The sequence below is a fragment of the Cebidichthys violaceus genome, unplaced genomic scaffold, assembly GCF_023349555.1.
Source record: "Cebidichthys violaceus isolate CVI_PGR_0920_01 unplaced genomic scaffold, fCebVio1.0.p SCAF_10, whole genome shotgun sequence".
Lineage (NCBI taxonomy): Eukaryota > Metazoa > Chordata > Actinopteri > Perciformes > Stichaeidae > Cebidichthys > Cebidichthys violaceus.
The window spans coordinates 8,006,094-8,029,365 of NW_027176263.1; the positions used below are offsets into that span (position 1 = coordinate 8,006,094).

Genomic DNA, 23,272 nt, shown 5'->3' on the forward strand with positions numbered 1-23,272 from the left:
GGGATTTGATCAATGTCTTGCGGATAGTTTTTGCCAACAGGTCACAATGGTTTCTGTTTCGTTTCTCCTCCGGAAGCAATCCTGACAGAGGTTAGTTGTAGGACACAAAATAGCCCTGCACGTGTGAAGGGGGGGGGGGGGTAAGCGTAGGTTAGAATGAGAGTGGAGTGTGTTTCCTGCTCACAGGGCTTTGTACCTTTCCGTTCAGACAAGGGCATGTGATTTACTACACCGCTGAAGGGAAGCATCTGTTTTTGTGTCTAATGCACAATTTAACAGTGTTCATTACAAGGGCATAAAACATGCTGCTGGATTTGGAAACTTCAGCATAAATGTTGTTTAATATTGGCAAAGTGAGGCGAATGATCACCACTCAGAGAGCAGCTTCATTTAGTCATAAAACCCACATTCTCCTTATTATTCAAAATAATCTCGTTCATTTTTGGAATATTACCAAAAAACTGCATCTGCAAACTGAACGCACGGATAGCAAAATAAATAAATGCAATCAAAAATCAATAAAATAAAAATAAAAGCCTAAATGGCACACAATAAAATTAGCACACCGTGATGTATCATTTTGGTTGATTTTCTGTTGGTTCTTTTATGCCTCTCAGAGTAGCTGTTTCTAACTGAGGATGGTTCTGTTGTAGCTAACGGACAGTGGAATCCTTGGGGTCCGTGGAGCGGCTGCTCGAAGTCCTGCGACGGTGGATGGCAGAGGCGATCGCGGGTGTGTCAGGGGGCAGCGGTGACTGGGCAGCAGTGTGATGGCACCGGAGAGGAAGTCAGAAAGTGCAGTGACCAGCGCTGTCCAGGTGAGCCAAAGAATAATAAGACTTAAATCTGAATGAAAGTGAAGAGATTATTATCTCTGACGAGAGAAGGAAATGTTACGTAACAATAACAGAACTTGAAGAGGAGATGCAGATACAGAGGAGGGATGAAAGAGTATGAATATAAATGAAGTCATGGAAATCAGTTAGTCATTCAGTGACTTACTGAGTAACGCAAGTATCAGCAAAGCTTATTGAACAATTTTCAAAATTATCTTTTTTGAATTGGAGTCTTAACTTAGTGAAGTTCTTTAATACTTCCATTCTGTGAAGAAGATAAATTATTATTGTTATTATGTAGCACCTACACACAAAAGTTGTGATTATAGGAGAGGGAGCATTTTATCACAATACTAAACAGCATGCTCATATTCACCAACACGATACAGCTTTGATCTATATTTCCATACCTCCTTGTGTGTAATATGAAGAAATTGTTGCATCATATTGGAAATCCTGAAAAGCTCTTTGCACCAATGTAGTTACACTTGTACCACTTTGCTTTTAAGCGCCGTATGAGATTTGTCCGGAGGACTATGCAGTATCAATGGTGTGGAGACGGACACCTTCAGGAGAACTGGCCTTTAATAGATGCCCACCCAATGCCACAGGTAAGGACATGAGCAATATCTTTATCTCTTAGTGGTTTAGTGTGCACGCAGAGTCCCATACATGGATTTAGACTAGTCTTATATTATTTTTGCCCCTTTCTCTTCCCCTAAGGAAAAACAAAAACTCTTTGTGACCCATCCTGTGGAAGTAAAAAAAAGGGTAGTCCACTCATTAAAGGTAACAAAGTGATGGAACACATTGTAATATGTATGCTGGGGATTCAGCCTTTTGCCTAACTGTAAGAGCGCGACATCGATTGACCTAAAGTTGACTCATTTTGGCGTAATGGTTGTTTGAATCACTCCAACAAATGCAACTGTCTCTCTACAATGATAAAATTACCCTGCAATTTTACACTAATAGTATAGTATTAGTGTTTGAATGCACATCACAGTGCTACTAATTATGCTACATTATGAGGAATGATGCTAGATTCCTGCCATCATAGTAAGCTGTCCTTTCTTATAGAGGTTATCAACAAGCCTTTTACTTTTTAAAGCTGCCTGACTAATCTGAAACAAATCACGAAAACGTCATGATAATGAGATAAACTTTATCTGGTGGCAAAATGGTGTTACGCCATCTGCAGAGAAGGCGCATATCCCTTTATCCAATTTCCACATGCAGTGATGTAACTGATGGCTACACCCGTCAGTACACAGCGTGTGCAGTGGATGGAATACAAAATGGTAACTGTGATTCTGAGAGAGAAACAAGAAAAGCCCACGGAGGTCTGTTTTCCGACATTAAGCAGAAGCTTTAATATGAGCACGGAGGGAAGAGCATTAGAGCAGAGGATGTGAGTTCTCCAACTGAGACTAACACTCAGTTCTTGAAAAGAAGAGAGAGGGGAGGGAGAAAGAGGGGGAATGTTGAAAAAGAATGCAACCTCTGTTAAAGCTGCTTTTTTTTGTTGCTTTTGTTCTTGTTGAAGGTCAGTTTGCTAACAAACAGACAGGACAACGAAGCGCTGCTGGATGCGAAAGTTACAGGTTGATTTGACACGCTGAGCTCTTGTAAAAGATTTAAACAATCGAAGGTGTTGTGAGTCGACATTTCTTCACCATAAAATAGTTAACTGGCAAACTAGATGTAGCAGCAAACACGCTGTCATTCACAGATGGCTCACCTGCGGCAAAGTAACGCAGAGAAAGATTTACTGGCATGACATTAGCTTTCTGGTTTGACATTAGTTTTTATGGCTAATAACTGGTTGGCACCATACGAAGCTATTTCCAGCTTGCAGTGGGGGCCTTTTGTTTCGTTTTTTATTCTTCCTCTCTGTATGATGTTGTTAGAAATTTAACACCTCTGCTGATCAAGAATTTAATTTACACCAAGAGGTGTCTTTAATGTATGTGCCAGATCCAGGTCAGTCAGTCAGGGTGAGACAGTTGGCGCCTTTATACAGCCAAACTCATTAGTGTTCTTACTGAGCTGCATCACATTAATACATTAACGTAATTATGAAAAGATTGTTGTGAACCCTTGACATTAATACTCATTTATCCCACATTTTTTACTTACATTTTTTTTTTACTGAATTTTTTTATTGTATGCTGTCACAGGGGTTGCACGGACTGCTGTAATACAGAGATGCATGCCATTACTGCAGTCTGGGTGCTGTTGTTTGTTATTATCATACAATAGGTCAACACATGTTTATCAGTGATATATATATATATATATATATATATACATATATATATATTCACACCAATTTGCACACAGGGTGCCGTACCACTTTACGAGAGAACCAGGACCTGTAATGAATGTCCAAAAGACGAGCAGTGTCAAGACAAAAGGGTGAAATAACAGACATATTTCATGTTTAAGCACAGTGCATCCCCTTGTCAAAGCCGGCACTGACCACTGGGAGACTATGATGGACAACAATTCAGGTCAGGTCAAGTTTATTTGTAAAGCCATTAATCACAGCTCCAGTGTCAGCGGGTTTCACAAAGGCCACATTATGAACCTATAAATGAAAACAACACCTCCCATCCTTTGACCTGTAATTAGATCGAGGTCAGACCCACACAACTCCTAATGAGGAAAATGCGAGAAGGAATCAAAACACCTCACAGACAGACCTCCTCCTTCCAGGAGAGCCAGACGTGTGATGGCTACTGAGAGCAGGTAAACAAAGATGAAATATTGTTCAGAAAAGGCAACAGAGCAAGATGTGCAATGTGAATGCAGTAAGACAGCTTGGTTGAAGGGTCCAAATATGTTGGGGGGGGCATCCGTGTCTACTCATCCGTAGTCACTGCCGTCATCAAGGTCACCATAGGAACAGCACCCGGTGCAGAGGCGTCAGCACCGCCTCGGTCATCATGGATGACAACTGCCACCAGAGGCGAGAAGGGGAGGAAAAGTTAGGACAATACACACATAGGCACACAGCAGATTAATTTGTTCGCTTTGTATCAGTTAAAGAATGGTTCATACATTGGTAAACACACAAACTTCACTACAAGAGAGATGTGTGCTTTAGATGCTTTTGAAGAGACCGTTTCTTAGCTGTGACAATACAATCTGGAGTCGGACTCAAGTTCTTTGTCTTTATAATCATCACATTTGACGTAAACCTTACAATACAATATCTGAGTTCCTAAAACTGGCCTCATATATTCCAGAGGAGCTCCAAAGCAGCCCTCTGTCAAGGCTAAAGCGATTTTTTTTTTCATACGGCACAGAATTCTTAGGATTTCCTTCATCTTTCATTTACTCTTTTTTTTCCCCAGTGCTGTACATTGTACAATTAAAGTGAATAACTATGTTTTGATATTTGCTAAACATCAAATATGCGTAGTACCACTAGGGAAATGTAATCTAGTACTATTTAGGCTTTATACTTTTACATGCATTCTTTTCCCTACTGAGATTTTGCATGTAAACATTATTGTGCTCTTATTTATGTGGATGTCTAACGAGAGCCCTAAATCTCAATTATCAATTAAAGTTTGAGTCAGCCAACTGAGAGACAGCAATTAAAGCAACTGAACCACAAGCTATTAAACAAACACTCCACAGGTTAATGCGGAGAAAAATGATTATGTGCTCAAACACAAGACATCATCCTTTAGAATGAATGAGGCAATTTTACTTGTGATATTTAGCTCACTCAGATGTTTGAATGCAAGGTTTCTTTCGCTAAAATAAAGACTGTTTATCTATCACAGGATGACATTCAACACACAAAATCCCTCTCAGAGAGTGCTTTTAGACACGTCTTTTCTGTAACTCCTCGGGCAGTAAACATCGTTTTAGCCTCCCGTCTTAGGGAGGATTGTTCGGAAAGCAACAGGTCACTGCTTCAGTGGAGTGCAGCCTTGCTTTTTAATCAAGCACATCTCTACCGACCAATATTTCATACTCAACTTACTCTACATACATCACTGATGATGCAAGGAGAGATGAAAGATTGGTCCAAAATAACAGCGAAAGCTGAATTGCTCTTCTCTGACCTTGTTTGATCCCACTGGCAGTTTGATCCAAGGAGAGATCCAGTTCTAAATAAGTGAAAAGCATATGTATTTACCAAATGCAGGTATAAAAGTAAAGTTTGAATTCATAAAATACAACTGTGATCTCTTCCCATTGAGAGTCGGTAAAGCTTAAGTGCCCATTCCTACCTCAGTAATGCATATCACACGAGCACTTAAAAGGTTTTCTTAGTATGAAATGGTAGTAGGTATTATTTTTCTCTGCAAAGCTGTTTTTGTCCACAAACAAAAATGAGCTCTGGTGCAAGCATTTCACATTTAAATGATTTTGGCTTTGGGCAATTTGTGTCCTCTAGTGCTGCTGAATTCACATTAAAACGAGAAAATACCATATATTAGTCAATTGAAAGCACACTACAGATGATCAAGTATCAAAAGCCTTTCAGTAGCTATTAAATTGAATCTCATCTTTGAAGTCAATACACAAACACGATTCTCATCTGTCATTTCAGGAACTTGACCTCTTAGTGCTTTGTGTTTTAAAAATAAATCCCACTTAAAGGGCACAGTCTTTCTCAGTTTACAATGACCTTTAGGAATGTCAGAGCCAAAACGGGAAATCCTAATTTCTAGGTAGCCAGCCTTCATGAAATACACTTTTTTTCAGAGTGTGAGGGCCTAAAAGTTGATTGCATAACAATATGAAAATATTCTATTGTGTGTTGGCGTCTTTACCAATAGGGGTCTGGATTATAAAAGCAAATATAAACTGCCAGGTGAAGCCAGTTAGGAGGGAGACGGATGCTCAGCGCGGTGTAAAGCTGAGGCCTCTCCTGCTGCCCTCTGGGCTGTCTCATAGCGCTGCATGGGCGCTCTCAGGATATAGCGATGTTTGGTGTGCACTCATGGCTTCAGTGCATATCACCAGGTAGTAGCTGTGGAAAGGGTGGGCGTAGGAGGTGTGGTTTTGATCTCTCTCTGTCTGTGTGTGTTAGTGTGTGCAAGACAGAGAGAGAGAGAGAGAACAAGAGATAGCGAAGGTTTTATTTTTTTGTGAAGCACCAGCCAGGGGAAATGTTTTGTACTGTGGGAGTTTTCCTCAGGATGTCAAGCACCTGTGTTGGAGCGGTGGGGTGATGTGTGAAGTGCATTCCGCCGGGTCGACAGCAGGGAAGGTGTGATGTTGGACCCCTATGCAGGATGTGTACGGCAATGTGGGTGGATACTGGGTGGTTCTGCTATTTCGGAAACACTGTTTAAATGCCTGACAGCTATCACAGTTGAGCTGCTGCATGCTTGAATAAGCCACTGTAAGTTGCATTAACACAGCACACAGTGCATTTATTAAAAGCCATGGGGATCTGTCTGCCCCTCATAATTCAAAACCAAATTCAAAATCAAATACTGCAGCACTTTCCTTCCAGAAACATCTCTCTCCCTCGTTCTATAATGTTAAAATAATATAACTCCACTGCTAAATGTAACGGGCAATATAAAATTTTGATGATGGGAGGACAAAAGGCAGGAAGATAACTCTCTTATGAAAATAATTAATACATCAGTATTCCTCTCTTTTTTGTCTTTTTTCCTTTTCCTTTTCCTGTATCCAACACCCTCCACTCCACCACTTCCATCTGCCTTTCTATTGCCTCTCCTTTGGTCTTAATCCCATACCCCCCCCCCCCCCCCACGATCTACGTCTGCAACCTCATCTCCCCTCTCATCCCCTCCTCCCTCCCTCCCTCCCTCCCTCGCTCCTTCTCTCGCTCCTTCTCTTCTCCAAATCTGTCCCTGTCTCCTTCCCCTCTACAGGCACCACTAGTCGACGCTGCTCTTTGGATCACCGTGGTATGGCCTTCTGGGAGCAGCCCAGCTATGCTCGATGCATAACAAATGAATTCAGATACTTGCAGCAATCAGTAGGTGCAAAGTCAGCTCCCTCTCACTGCCTCTGTTTCCAATGCATCATAAATTGCCTCCCCAGTGTTTTCTTCATCCCCCTCATTCCCATCACACCGTGGCCAAAGATTAACCACTTTCAAAAGATGAGAAAATTAAAACATGATTTTGCCATTATAGTCAAGTTCTTTTTATACTAATTGATTTAGAGTTTTTGGCATTTTGTCACCCATGTTTGTCTTGTTGCTTCAGCTTGTTGTACTTTTGCATATTTATGTTTTTCCTCACTTGCTCTTTACGGCATTTTAACAAACATCAATTACAATACATTTTTGTATTGGACCATCAATTGACTAAATAACAAAGTTGTGGAAACTGAGTGAATAGTGACTGCCTTCTTTTCTCTAGAACCACCTATTTACCAAAAGATCCTGGTGTGAACTCTCTCTTTTTCATCTCATGAGACATCTCGATCATCTTTTTTTTCTTTTTTTCTTAACTTAAAGGCTGGGTCTATTTCAGAGGGCTTTATTAAATAAATATTTTTTCGCTTTTGTATGTTTGCCTTTTGTCTGGAAACACAATAGAATTTCCACTAGAATAAGTAATTTTGGTAACTCTCCATCACTGTAACAAATAAAATAATTCAGAAGAGCTGAGATAGCATATAAAGCCCTGCACCTGGGAACCTGTATTTATGGACATAAACCCTGTGCAATGATGTGAAATGCCATTTCACTGTGCAATTTCTGCCTAAATGTGTGTCTTCTGCTCCAGTTAACTCTTTTATTCATATTGGCTCATTTCAAAACATCCGTGAGGCAGAATACATTTCGTCCTGGCTTAGATATAAGTGTCACATTAAGGGCCTTAGAGAGTGGAGTCTTTCTTCCTGATTTTTTGCACTCCATTTAGTCCAAATGTGTAGTTTAGTGTGTATCTCTGGAAACCCTGCAGAGGACACAGATGCCCCAAGTCTTGTCTTCTCCTGTTTTTTGGAGGTTCAGGGGCACCTTGCTAAGGGCCAGAGGATGCTGGCGGGGGATGGGATGTCCCAGGTCACCAAAAACCTGCTGGACCTCACCCAGAGGAGGAACTTCTATGCTGGTGACCTGCTGTCTTCTGTGGAGATCCTACGCAATGTGACAGAGACCTTCAAGAGAGCCAGCTATGAGCCATCTTCAGATGATGTGCAAGTAAGTGGACAGTGGGTTTATTTCAACACATAGACATGGATCTGGCTGAAATGTATTCATATCCTACGGCAAGGTGGCTTACAAATGTGTCTCTTGTGACAAAATAATCAACTGGATAAAGGCAATGTTTGGTGCTGCAAACATGTAATATATGACAATAAAACAAAGTGTTTTTTTAACATGTCTGAAATAGCACAAAATCTGACAAACGCACCCCACGGCTCCATTGTATCAAGAGATCTCCTCCACATCCTAAGCTCTTTCATCTCATCATGTTGGGGTTGACTGCAGTCTTGATCCTCCTTATGTCAGGATGATGGAGATTAAAGCTCCACCTCCATCACCAATAACATAGTTTATATCCTCAGAGCCGTATCATTTCACCCTTCTCAGGCCTCTTTGTGGTCTTTGTGCTGTCCTGTGTGCCTGTTTCAATGTGTTTGGCTCATGCTGTGTTTTGAAGGAAGCTAAATTGGAAGGGAATAAATGTTGCTCTCTATTTGACGATAACAGCAAAGCGAGCTTTGAATATTGTATGTGTGTAAATGATAAACCTAATTCTCCATTATAGTTTTTAATGCCACTTTTTTGTTGTTCTTCTTCTGCAAAAAGATGTAAGTAATTGTTATGAGTCTTGCCCATCAGTCATTGTCTGTATGGGAGTATAAATTATTTCTTCTTTAATAATGTGAAAGTTCAGTTACATTCCATTTTATAACACAGTACTGCTTCCACTGACTAGTATGTTTTATCTCAATATATTAAAGAGGAAAATATATTTACTGGATATTTTGAATATCACAACAAACCCATAATGTTGGATGTTGTACTGTTAAAAACAAACAACCAAGATATCTAACATTAGTGATGTCAGTGTTAGTCATGCTGCATTTGAGCATCGTCTGAATGTGAGAGGACTTAATTGGCACACAGCTTGTACTTCAGGTTAGGATGCAGGTAATTGGATCACCAAAATGTTGAACTCGCTAAATTATGCACGTTACAAAGCACACTGGTATTTGGGCTACAAAATGTCAGAGATGCTCTTTTTAATGCACATTTGTCAACAGTTTCCACTGGATGTGAGATGTTCGGTCTGATTCTGCAGGAATGAAACCCAAATGTTCTGGTTATGGATGGGCAAACATAAGGCCCATTCACCCATTTTCCCACCATAGAAAATCTATGAGATGAGGAAAGCATCCTGTCTCTGGTTATTATGAGAGCTCTATAGTGTGTGTGGGCAGACAGGACAGCAGGCAGCCAGCCCGCCCCCTCCACATGTCTCTGGGCTAATGCAGTGTTAAAGTGGGCACATTACCACCAGAGGGAGCATAAGCATTCAAGTAGAAAACAAGATAGCCTGTGTCAAGAGAGAGAGCCACTCCCTCAGGCACATTGTAGACCAGACAAAATAACAAGGCTAAAGATCAGACAGGGTTCCTATTACTACTGCAGGCATGCACCCCAAGCAGCCCCTGCTGCAGAAGAAGACAATTCACACAGCTGCTCAAACATTCCCTTTCATCTTCCTTTCTGATTGCAGCTTGGTGCTTCTCCCCTTTAGCATTAAGTGTTTGCTGCAAGCTGCAGGGGGTTCGAGGTATATTTCTGCAAGAGCTGATGCACAAATTCCATCTTGTCTCTGGTAAAACAATCATGGTTTCAGTGTCAAATTTCCTGGTGCAATTGAGCCCCGCAGGGGCTGTCATTATTCCCTTATAGAAATCCCTTGAGAAATATCAGTTTATTATCCATAACAGTACTCTTTGAGTGCATAGTGTTTATGTGTCATGGTTTTTAAAAGCATCTCGCTGCTGTGCCTGTAATACTTCTGCGTGGGTGTGTTACATATTTTCCCTTTCATCATTTCCACAGAACTTCTTTCAAATTATCAGCAACCTCTTGGAGGAGGAAAATAAGGAGAAATGGGAAGACGCGCAAAAGGTAAGCACGTTGTTGTACACTTAAATAATTCAGGTTGCTGCGTGAATGCTGTGTCTAAAAAAAAAAATCGACCCAAAGCTTCACTGCTGTTGCTCCTTCTCAATAGCAGAGATAAAGAAAAAAGTCAGGTTAGTGTTGAGAGGATGTTATATTTACATCTACCTCTCTGTGAGAGGTCATTCAGCTGGTGTGACATCTGGCCTCATTTAGAAAAAGCTAGTTCCTCAGAGCTCCACTTGGTGGCAGCAGCACTGTCCAACCATTAGCACTGCAGAACTCACTTCACACATTGTTTTACCCAGCTGATACACATCACTGCAACCAGTGTTATTGGACCATTATTTCAGTTGAATTTGACCTGAGATCAAACAGTGTTGATGTTTTATTGTTTGTACCGAAGCCTCTAATTCTCTCTCTGCCTTTCTCTGACATTGTAAGGGAGCTCCATCATATGGAGAAGCTATATAGTACAAAACATAGTCTCAATATCAGATACAAATGTAGGGGCTACAGGCTGCAGCACTACAGCAATAGTGTACTGTACATCAAAATTTGAGTACAGAACAGTACACTTTGTCAACACTGTGTTTATCCGTGGAGGTTGGCGTCTGGCTACGTCCTCTGTCGGACACGTCTCTCAGCTTGAGAGGTGGCAACTGTCGTTTTCAAAACTGCCACTGGTGTCTGAGACAACCTGAACCCTGAAATCACGCACATCAAGACTCTAACAGAGATACCATCTGCGATGACTGCGAGTTTGCAGAGGGCATCTGCTCTGTTGTCACCTTCACTGCTAAATTGACATAAATTGGGTATCACCTGCACTGACACATGACTGAGGGGATGTCTTGAAGTCAGTCAGATCTCTTTTTCGCCTGTGTTTCTCCATGCCTGACTTCAGCTAAGATGATAGGGGAATGCAAGCGGTTCGAACTCAGCCAGGAGTGCCGGTCCTTGATGTCTCTACAGGCAGTAATTAGGTGTTTACTCACTGCAGCTTTAGTTCAGCAGGCCCCAACAGTGGGTCGTCGGTGTGAAGAGCCTGCAAATGAGCAGTTTTGTCAGTATGAATGCGTCAGAGATAGAGACAGACAGATCAGAGGAAAAATAGGAAAAGATGTCTCTGTGATTGAACACCCAGAAGAGAAATGTGTTAATTATTTCTGTAGTTATTAATGTGCCTGTCCATGGAGCACTGCTTCAGTTTCACCACTCCACTCCAGCATTGGCTTAGCGACGTCGTCTGATTTCAACAGACGATGCTTGAACTTCACAGTTGTCAATATTTCTCACTTGCTGGCTTTTCTTGCATTAATGAGTGTTCTGAGCTGAGTTTCCACAGCACCCACACACTGTGGACATTCACATGAAACACCTCACTATGAGGTTTTTACTGGCTGTAGAGTTGGCTCTGTGCGGAGATCACTATATATTCACCTCCTGTCACTGTTACCATGGCAAGGAAAGGAAGAGCTCTGTCTACAGAACCTCCACTGCAGCCATTTCCCTGCGCTGCCTTCACATCGCACGGTTGCCATGGAGACCAGCAGAATGAGCATGACTGCACTGTGCGTCAGACATGCCGGAAGGGGCGACGTGATGTGCTTTTCTCCCCCACTCCGGCTTTCACTCTGCTGTGTCAGAGGCTCTCAACTTCAGCATCACTGATCCGCTTGCCTGGCTTAGCAGCATCACATGTAGAGGCACACGCAGAGCACAAGGTGTTACCGAGGAGGGAAATACCTGCCTCAGGTGTTTGCTGAAAAACCAAGAGGGAGGTGTTAATTGCTAAATGCCACTCAAAGGCCTCTCTAATTGTCTGACATCACCATTGTGTGCTCGCAAGTTTTTTGTTAAAGTCCTGCAATAATATTTGTATAACATGACACATTACTCTTAAAGACATTTTGAAATGGTGTCACCTCATTGTTCTGTGTAGCTGATATTTCGTGAAAGTGGCAAATGTGTTGCACAAATGTGTGGCACAGCTGCACAGTCCAACAATATGTATTCTCGATATCAAGCGACAAAACTGGTGGCTCTCAAATCAAAGCCTCCCATTAGATCTGTACCATCACCACTTGATTGGCAGCCATGACAGTGGTCCAAACTTCTAAAGGTCAATTACTGGATGAGTGTTCCTCTGATCTATCGGTTTGGAGGAAAAGAGCTGACGGGACCAGCAGTGTTACTGGTCGAGCCGTGGATCTGTCCATGGTCCTGAATTCCTGCCTCTGCATTCTCTCACTGGGCGCTGCTGTCCATGAAGCGTCACATGAACCCAGGCAATCACCCCTTGACTTGGCAGAGCCTTTCAGAAGAGGAGCCAAGCAGCAACTGTGTGTGCAAACCCGGTGGCTATGGCTCTGATGCTGGTCTAACATGGATGGCTCAATTAGGACTGCAACTATCTGCCCATTCTTCACTTGATCATTTAAGCTATAAAGCAGCAGATAAATTCACATCTTCACATTTGAAAAGCTGGAAAGAGTAAATGTTTGTCTGTTTTGTTTAAAAAATGAACTATTAATAAATTATCAAAATGATTGTCGATTGTTTAACTCTACATGGTTCAATCGCGTTCATTTGAAAATAATATAAAATTAATACAAACATCTGTAACTTTGTGACCTGCTAATACCTCTCTTTTCTTATATTATTGCTTTTCTGTTTATTTAGCTAACATCATTTAAAATGTTGTGTTTTTCATGTTTTTTTATGCTGTATTTTACTATTTTTATGTTACGATCCGCACTCCCATCTTTTCGATGACAATGGCCATTGAAATTGAAAATGTCCTCTTGTCTTTTCATCCTGTCCAGATCTATCCCGGAGCAGTGGAGCTCATGCAGGTCATAGAGGAATTCATCCACATCGTTGGACTGGGCATGAAGGATTTCCACAATGCCTATTTGATGACTGGGAACTTGGGTAAGAATCCGCCCACTTTTCCTCCCTGCCCTCAGCTGCTGAGCTCGTTTTAGCATTTATTGCTGCTTGACATGGGTGCATAATCCCTGTGCTCTGCTGACTCCTTGTGTCAATTTCCCCACCATCATTAATTTAGGATAAATGGTGCATGGTAAGGGTGGGGGAGTAAAATTACTGCTAATCAATAATGTTAATTAAAACTGAGCTTGTGGTCTCAATGTGCTAAATTCCTACGAAAACACTTAACACTCAATCCAATATCAAGAGCGTGCAGTGTAGGAAGAAGAGCTCTTCTTTAATAGAGCTGTAAAGATAAAAAAAAATACACTTAGCACTCATTAAATATGATACATTTTATACTATTTTATACAAGCTAAATACAATTGGAAGTCATTTTTAATCATGTAAAGCAAATGGGTTTTGAATAGAAATGCAACGATTATTGTTACAATCTCTGTTTTATTATTCACTACATTGTATTCCAAACCCACATGCTTTTCATTTAACATAGACGTGTAATATCTACAGTATCCATAGTTTCAGAGGCTTTTTTTTTTCAACGATCAAATGAAATATGTGTGTCATATTTGAATGTGAAGTAATTCTGTGTGATGTTGCACTGTACTGCAGTCCTTTGAGAAATGCATGATTAGCAGAGCGTACCCTGAAGCACGTTGTGCAGAAGTGCAGCAGCATAACAAAAGATTGTTTGTCAGTTCCTTTCGAGATAAGCAGTCATGCATAAACATTGTGGGAGTGTCAGATAAAAGGCTGTAAAATTGGAAGTGAAATCACAACTTATTCTTTGCAGCTGTAATAAATAAATAAAAAAGTCTGCACCACTGATTGGGGTCCGGATTATTAAGTCCCCCTCTTTGATAAAAAAGCAGTATTTCTCTTCCCTTATGTTCTCGTGGGTTCTTTTTGCTTCTGCCTCTTGGATGATCTGAGGTCTCTGTGGCATTTCATTTCTTACTCAGCCATAAATGGTGTCTTACTGGAATGGAATAATAGAACTGCAGTCCTGATTTATTCATACTGCAAGTGAATGTGAGCATGTACAGCTGTGCTGGCAGGCAGTTCCTCTGGAGGAGAGAGCTTTATTCCTCGTGTTCTTTACAATAGCCAACATTTGACCCACTTCTAGCAAACACTCACACTCTTTATGGTATATGATTTCCATAATGACGGATAGGAATAGCATAACAAACATAGCACAATGAATGCACCCATCAAAATGCCATTATGAAGCACCATGAGACGCAAATTAAGTAACTAAGGCTCGAATACATTTCAGAATGCCAAGCATTAATGACTTCTTCCACAGACATGATAATATGTCTGTGCCCTTCCCCTTTATACTCCTTCCAATTTGGCTTGATGGTGATACCCCCCTTCTTTCTGCTTGAAAAAGCATTAACACATGACCCCTGCTTTATACAAAGTATGCAATCCATTCTGTGAAGTGTTTTACCCAGCTTCATACAAATTCCTTGAACAGCAGTGTGTATTGCATGGCTAAACGTCAATACGAAATACTTGATTCTTATTATATTAGTCAGCCGTATGACTGTCGAGCTTCTCCTCAAATCTGTGGAATTGTGGATTAAACCGTGTAAGACATGATACGACAGAAAATTGTTTGGTAAACATTGAGCGATGATGCAACTCAGCATTGTGTTTCAGATTTAAAGAAAGCACTGAGTGACATAATCAGGTCCCACTCTTGAAAGACTATACTGGAGTTAATTTCATTCATTTTGGTATTTTTGTGCAAACTACTTATATTTTACTGCTGACCTCTTTCCAAGCATACCATTACTTTTTACATTTCAAAATGTTTTTAGTTTGATTAGTTTCTATTACGTTCGTACAATATGTCAATTAACTTACAGAGACTTGACTCAATCAGTTTACTACAGTGATCATAATGTCTGTAGGCTTACTGTCATCAAAGTCATGATACATGGTTGTCTGCCACTGCATTTAAAGGGACCTCATTTTAAAAATATACTTGACTGAATTGATAATAGAAAACATTGGCTGCCTGTAAGATGGTAAAAATCTCATACAAGGCTGTAATATTACATTTGGCATTAATACAGTGTGTATTTGTCAATTTTCAGTTAATGGAGCCAAAACACAGAGAACCACCAGTAAGTCTAATTGACACGAAATTAGTTTCACAAACCTTGTTCTTGCCACAAATTACTGTGATATCCTTAATGAGGAAACTTCACTAAAATCAATGGTCATTTTTAAAACATAAGACCTGCCAGCACATTAAAAACACTGACATATCTCATTTTGATAGGATAATTGAAGTTGAACATTTCAGACTTTGGTGTAGGTGCCTATAAATGAGTGTGATGAAACCTGATAGAAAATTGATGACTGGAACTCAGCACTGAGATCACAACTGGTATCATTTGCTCCCTAAGCAGAAGGGGAAAATGTTGCAACATTTTCTATATCAGAAAGAGACTTTTACTCTCATGTAGCAACATGTATGCTAATACAGAATGTGCATGGAATGTATTGAGAACTCTTTTGAAAGAAAGTAGCTTCCAGTTTTCTTTTTTTAGTTGCATCTTACAGTTCTCCAGTTCTGAAATTTTCCTGATTACTTCACGCACCTTTTTAAAGAGTTGCAGCTGTGTTGGATCCTCAGTTTTATTAACTAAAGAGACACCCCCCCCTCCTTTACTTGACATTAATTTAGCTGAAATACACAAAATGGACAACATTGTCAAACCTTGGACTTTAAAAAGTTTGAAGTTGTTTTAGTCTTTAGACTGATAAATATGATGGCTGAACAGTTTCAACATGCTGTAATTTTAAGCCATGGAAGGTTTGATGCTTGTGTACAATTTTTGATTGTTTGCATCCATAAACTAATTGGAGGGCGGGAGTTTAATGATGGCTTTTAAGAAAACAAAATATTTATGTGTGTAGAAAAATGATAAAGTGCAGCACGACTATCAATTTGGTGATGCAGGACTGAGACAGCCTGATTTCTGAAGCAGCTTTTGGAAAATGTTAGCACAGAGGCAGAAGGGCCATTTGGCTTTTGAGCAATTATTTGAAGATGTAGCAGTAATGAGCTGCCTCTGGCTAGGCTCAACCAGTACCTTGCCTCCCTGCTGGTGGAAAAATATCAAGGCCTTTATAAAAAAAAAAGGCCTTTATATAACAGGTGCATCAATTCAGTCATTTTTCACTGTGTATTTGGAAAATTAGTCAATAAACCAAACTGTATTTTTATAATACACAACAAAACGTGGAACACTGAGATTTCAGGATCATGATTTTACCCCTAGACACAGCAGAGGATTTGATCACCAGCCACACAGTAATGCCAGCTCACACTACAGTGCCTTGGTGGCCATGTGGCCTTTTTGATTAAAGGAATGGAAAGTTTTGCAGATCCATTGGTGGAAGCCAAGTGGAGAGCATCTGGCTGAGTAAGATATTGCAGCATCATTTCGTCACTAATTTATGGCAGCCTCTTGACACCTAGATAAATACTGGCTGTCACCGGTGTGTCGTCCTCTGTCCTCCTACTTTTAGTCAAATAACCTTGATTGCGAAAGTCTCTCCGCTCCAGCAACTTATTCTCTCTCCTTACAATCAAACACATGGAGGACAAGGTGAAGTATGGAACATATTAGAAAATTAGACACCACTTTGCAGGTGAAATACATCATGCACTTTTGAATATTTTTGTTCTGGCTGTCTATTGTGAGTCTGCTCTTCATGGTCGAGCGAATATTTTGACATTGATAATGATTAATTGTGATTACACACACATGTGATGGCTTCAAATGCTCATTCATTTGTTTTCTGTGTAAAATGTTTGTGTTGTCTGACTTTGACAGTTTTTTTTAACGCTTAACCTCTCATGACCGTATTCAAACGCAATGAGCATTGCTATAATTCCCTCTCATGAAAATGAGCCCCACAGAATACTCGGTGCACTGAATCGGTAGTTAGAATCATCACAATCCTAAGTGATCACTTCATTTGTGCTGTCTAGCCCCATCAGGCAAGTGCAAAGCCCCATTTACCTGCAGAATTATCCAGGACTCTGAAAGACAGTCATACTAGCACCCTGTTGTGTTCCACAGTGTGCCTCCGTGACTAAAACTACAAACACACACACACACACACACACACACACACACACACACACACTTACCACTGCTGCACCCAACATCTGGTGCTGTGAACAGGCCTCTTTGCAAATGGCGGGTCTTGTGGTGCTCTGTGATTTCATGCCCGCTGCTGGATCATCCGAATCACACAGACACACCTTCTGTCACAGATTTCACTCAAACGTGGAGTCTTGCCAGGATTCAAATTGTATTATTGGCAAAGCACAAGGAACAATAGAGCTTTTGCATCAGGATTAGCCTCAGATTCCCCTCACTAAAGCACCACCTGACTGGGACTGGATGTGATACCAGGTAGAGAACAGTGCAGCTTTATCCTCCCCTTGTAATGCTGAGGCCCTTTCAGTTGATCCTGGGTATTTTCCTTGTCACTGCCTTAGAACATGGACTGGCTTTTTATGGCACCTCAGCAGGGAGGCGAGAAAAGGAAAGAGTGGTTAAGGGGATTAACTGTCTACCAGTTGCCAGGTGGCAAATGAAGCTTTGATTTTGCACTTTATTTTACATGTGTACATGAATGCATTAAAGCACAGTCGGGGGTATCTTTGACTTACAAATGACATGCAAATTCACATGCACACTTATACACTGGTAACTAGATGTCATTGTTCAGTGGTGCAAACACATCTCAATTTAGGTGTGACACACTCCAATCCTGTGTTTTGAATTTGGGTCCTATAGGAGTATATTTGTTTGTGTCTGTATGTGTGTGTTTAACACACATAATGTCTTCACTTTAAAAAGTAAAGCAGATGTGTTGTTGCACAACGTCTGAGGGACGGTTCCGCTCTGTTGTGTACATATTTACGCCTAATAGTGCAATATTTTTCACTTTTAGGGTGTAAACAGCGCATTCAACAAAGTGAAACGTTTCAACTGCTGCACAGCGGAAATTTCAAGTCTCACCACATACAATGAGTTTGATTTCTATTGATAAAGCTAGAAAACATTTCCAGTTGCTGTCTTGCTGAGAGTGAGATGACAACGATTCCACTCTCATATCTGCATGGTAAATATGAAGCTGCAGCCGCTTAGCTTAGCTAAGCTTAGCTTACTTTAGCTTAAAGACTACAAAAAAAGGGAAAAAAAGCTGTCTTGATTCTGTTGAAAGTCACGGCTGCCAGCCAAGAAATACAAATTGTTCCAGTCTTTGCATTAAACTAAACTAAGCTAACTGGTGGTTGGCTTGAGCTTTCTTTTTAACAAATTTCCCCATGGGGATAAATAAAGTATACATCTATCTATCTATCTATCTATCTATCTATCTATCTATCTATCTATCTATCTATCTATCTATCTTTCTATCCATCTATCTATCTATCTATCTATCTATCTATCTATCTATCTATCTATCTATCTATCTATCTATCTATCTATCTATCTATCTATCTATCTTTCTATCTATCTATCTATCTATCTATCTATCTATCTATCTATCTATCTATCTATCTATCTATCTATCTATCTATCTATCTTCATACTGACAAGAAAGCGATCTCCATCTTCTCATCTAATTCTCAGCAAAGTGAATAAGCGTATGTCCCAAAGGTAATGCTGGCATTACACAGTGTTTACGCAGCAAACATAGATACTCACAAACACATTGATACAGAAATGATATGTGACCTGAGTGTACAAGACAGGAAAAAAAATGTGAAAACATTTTCATTACAGGCTGATGTTTTGGTAAAAGGAAATCCAAGGATTCTCCAAGACACAATCTATAAAGTCATTCATATTCTAAAGTATATTGAACCTCAGTAATTCTTTGTTGGTCTGTTTGTTTGAATCCTGCAGTGGCCAGCATCCAGAGGCTCCCAGCAGTGTCTGTGATGACTGACATCAACTTCCCCATGAAGGGTCGTAAAGGCATGGTTGACTGGGCCAGGAACTCTGAAGATAAAGTGGTGATCCCAAAGGGCCTCTTTGTTTCCCAGTCAGCAGGTATGCGACTGTATATATATATATATATATATATATATATATATATATATATATATATATATATATATATATATATATATATATATATATATATATATATATATATATATATATATATCAGAGAGCCATTGTACTTCTGGTCCAACACATCTTTCTTTAGAACTCGCACAGTCCTCATATACTGTACAAACGGGTTTTGTCTTAGAATATATATGAAAAGTTTACTTCTATATTTAACTTGCAGCAACATTTCTACAATCTGCAATATAAATGTAGGATAAATGCATAGTGAATAGACAATGATGGATTCAGTGGCCACTGCTGAGGAGCATGAAATAAATATCTTGACATTTTAGCAAAAGCTGAATGACTTTAGTTAAATTGCTCTGTCTGTAAACTTACAACAAGACTTGCACACAGACACATCAGTCTTGTGCAGACGGTATCTTCTTGTCATGCTACACCACCCCTTGTTTTAAGAAATCAAAATGATAACACAAGTCTTTGAACACAGCCACTTTGCTTGGCTGTGCTTGTTCAAACATTGAGTTTTCCATCGACTCAGCGTTTTTAGCTTCCTTTCAAACACTGCCAGTCGCCACTGCACATCGCAATCCAGAGCCAGACCATTTGGTTAATTGGTGTAATCAGTCTTATCTGGAATATATATCAAAGATAACAAAACAAGGGATTGATTAGAAATCCGTGCCACGTGCCTAATCCCAGGCACTCTCATTTGGACAGTGTAAGAAGATAATTCTATAGGAGACTTTAACACTTCTCCTACTGGAGTCATCAAAGTCTGTTGAGAAAAGTGAAAAGTGTTTGTAAAATTTGTGTTTGTAGCAATTAAAAATGAAAACCTCCATTTGAAATTCATTGTGTTATTGGAAGACAAAACCTACAGTATTAAATATATACAGTATAGACATTTTTAATATTTACTTTAATATGTATCTGTTAACAAGGTCCACTTGTAAAATGGGTGACACAATAAAATTGAACTCTATTAGTATTAAAACCTGGTAATAATGTTAATTCATTGTTCATTTCCCCTTTTAGAAATGGAGGGATCCCCTGTCTTCATTTTGGGAACAGTACTCTACAAGACTCTCGGACTCATGCTACCTTCACCAAAGTAAGGGCGGGATATCTCCTTGTGTTATGAGACAGATTTAATCCTTTGGAAACTTCAGATCTGTTCATTTTCATTCAGAGTACAACAAGTCTCATATAAACAGACTGTGCCTGAAATGTTCCACTTCAAAGATTTGAAAGTTTCAACAGGAGAACGAGACAACCACATACTTTTCCGTTGCTGCTTTTGTTGTGTATGTTACTCTCATTTATAATTGTTATAATTGAGTCCTTAGTGCTAACAGACATCAGGTTGTGGCATACTCCTAATGAAACATAGTCACTGTAGCATTGAAAATGTAGTTAATTAAGAATGACATTAGTGTCTGGAAGAGCAGCAGGATGTCCTGAACAAACACCTGGTGTCACACCTCGATCAACAAGTCCCTGGCACCAACGTCCCAAGGACAGAACGGTCATTCCAGGACCGGCCAGGCCAGCTGTCACAGGTGGAGCAGCAGCCCCCATGTGCACATGTGGAGAGGAGCTCATACTGGGACTCTGAGGCTCGCCCTCTCCAGACTAACAGAAGGATAAGCACATCAAGTAGCAACTGCTAGACTTAAGGATTTCCTGTTTGCCAAACGTTAAGCTTGTGAGGTTTCAAGAAGTATCAGAAGTACACTTTGAGTCAGGAAGTGAAGCACTTATCCATGTATGCCATTGATTTCCATTTTAAAATAAGTCCAAAATACTGACTTGTATAGTATAACAAAGTCGGATAAAGATATTTTCTGCTCAAGTGGTGCTGGTAGGACAGCGGGCTGCTGCAGACTCACCTCTACATTCCTTTGTGAAGTTGACAGTTTTCCTCCTAGTGGGAAGCGCTCATGTATTTTAGCTTCTAATAAGAAGAATATTCTGTCATCTGTACAAAAGCTGGAGATGCTTTTTGAAACAGGACTATAATGGCAGATTTTTCCAAAAGCGTAGGTTACAAAACAATATCACGTTCATCTGAGGTGAGCCCTGTTAGATGTTTTGAACACTGGCAAACATCCTGTATAGCTGCTTTGACGTCTAATGGGCAGCTTTTTAAATCCTCCCAACCTTGATATTGGGGTTTGTATTCAATACAAGCTGCGGTAGAAAAAACACATTGCACCAATACTCAAGTAGTTTAAACATTACCTCAAAGCACTCTACATTTTTTGATTATTCTATTAGATTAGAGGGGAACTTTAAATTCAAACTCTGTGCACAAAATCCTCTCAGAGACTCCAAATCAGGTTTGGCACAAGTGGTTTTCTATAGATCCCACATTAATCTCATTGACTGTGCACTTGAACCTAATCCGTAAGTGTTAATGCTTCTTCACAGAGCATAAAAATAGACCTGAGGTGTTTGAAGTGAAATCAGGGTTAAGACTTTGAACATTTTAAATGTTGTTCATCTTTTATACCTTTATATAAGACATTTAAAGGGTGCTAAAACAGTTAAGCTTAAATATCAGTCATGATTAGCCTCCACTTTGCCATATTGTGTTAGAAAAATGAGGGCCAGTATTTGACCCTCAATGACAATTAAACAGTGTGTACAATAGGAAGTTACATGCATCTTTGTTTGATTTAGGAACCACACAGTCGTGAACTCAAAGGTCATCGCTGTGACTGTGAGACCTGAGCCCAAGGCAACCGAGTCCCACCTGGAGATTGAACTGGCTCACCTGGCAAATGTAAGCACCGCAGTCATTCTGGCATTTTCAGATCCACCAATACATGTTTGAGCCTATGAATATAGCTTTTTGTGATATTTTTGGTATAAAACACCAAAGGTTCCTTTTTTTTTTTAACACTCTAGAAAGAGTTTTTGTCCGTTGACTGAATGTTCTACAATGACCACTGCACATATAACCTCCCATCAGCCGGCACACAATAGTGGTTAATTGGCCTGATAATTCATTTGCAAGCACCCAGTGTCATGAGAGCACACTGCAGTCAGATAATTACATGGACAATCCCTTTTATGATCCAGGCCCTTTTATTCATCTCGGAGATAAAGTGCACGCAAGTCTGAACGTGTCAGCAAGTGTGTGTGTCTCTGATGTTGCACTCTGCACTCTAATTCATGTGATCCATGAAACACAAATATCTACATCGAAGGACGAATATGCAGTCTGCTTATGATGATGATGATGATGATGATGATGATGATGATGATGATGGTGATGATGTTAATGATGATCAATTACCACCATAATTTAGCTGATAAACATTTTGTCCTCTCTTGCCTTCCAGGGAACAATGCACCCTTACTGTGCACTGTGGGACAGCACCATGATGTAAGTGGGCATGCTCTTTCACTTTTATAACTTGTTCCATGTTTTTTATGTTGTTGTTATATTGCTTTACTGTTATGCCTCTGGAGTTGTGTTTAGTGTGCATCGTCCCTTCATCTTGAAAAGTCAGGAACACATTTCTCTTTGCAGAGAAGTTGGGTGAGCCAATCGCACAGCAAACAAGAAAGGGAGCTGGGGAAATAAACCTGCAAGACAAAATTATACATTAAGCCTGATCAGGGGGTGGACAAAATAATAGGAATACCTTATGAGATAATACAGCCCTCTACAAAATCCCAGCTATAAATGAAACTGTTGTTTCGATGTTTCGACTCTTAACACATGTTGATTTAAGCCTATAGTAATTCAGCTGGAGTTGTTTCAGGGTCTTTAGTGTGTGGGTGAGACTCTGCAATTGGAGTGTTCCTGTAAACTGACTCTCTTCACGCATGCATTTGCTCCTGTAAACCACAGTTATAAAGATATGCATACAAGTGAGTTGTACTTGCCAGAACGTTTAAGTTAAAGCCAATTAGCAGCATGTGTGGGCTTCAACAGACATCTGAAAAATACAAATTTTAATGGGCAACTTACAGAGATATAAACAGGCCAGCTAGTCACTGGCTGAAGCCACAAATACTGCCGAATTATATAACATATCGAGAGGGAAATCTCTCAGAAAATATGAGGACATCTGCATTAGCAGAAAGAAACACACGACAACAGCACAGTCCAAAACCAGAAGAATAATCAAGGAGACAAATGAAGACCTGACACAACTGCAACAAAACTTATGTTATTAGTTTTGGGTTGTATAATACTACAGTATATTTTAATGTGTGGACATTATTCCGTCAACACTCCTTTCATT

The 23,272-nt window shown here is 40.0% G+C and overlaps 1 protein-coding gene across 15 annotated transcripts in view; it reads left to right on the forward strand.

The window, feature by feature from the left end:
- Positions 1 to 23,272, forward strand: part of adgrb3 (adhesion G protein-coupled receptor B3) — a 111,122-nt gene that overhangs the window by 57,030 nt on the left and 30,820 nt on the right. For 11 of the 15 annotated variants that reach the window (XM_068724087.1, XM_068724101.1, XM_068724109.1 and 8 more), the window contains 10 exons: positions 654 to 818; positions 1,346 to 1,447; positions 6,710 to 6,816; positions 7,795 to 7,992; positions 9,871 to 9,939; positions 12,762 to 12,870; positions 18,840 to 18,986; positions 20,049 to 20,124; positions 21,696 to 21,798; positions 22,361 to 22,404. In XM_068724087.1, coding sequence (XP_068580188.1) covers positions 654 to 818; positions 1,346 to 1,447; positions 6,710 to 6,816; positions 7,795 to 7,992; positions 9,871 to 9,939; positions 12,762 to 12,870; positions 18,840 to 18,986; positions 20,049 to 20,124; positions 21,696 to 21,798; positions 22,361 to 22,404 — 1,120 coding nt within the window. The remainder of the gene's footprint in view (positions 1 to 653; positions 819 to 1,345; positions 1,448 to 6,709; positions 6,817 to 7,794; positions 7,993 to 9,870; positions 9,940 to 12,761; positions 12,871 to 18,839; positions 18,987 to 20,048; positions 20,125 to 21,695; positions 21,799 to 22,360; positions 22,405 to 23,272) is intronic. The other 4 variants (XM_068724033.1, XM_068724065.1, XM_068724080.1 and 1 more) reach the window with 2 other exon arrangements.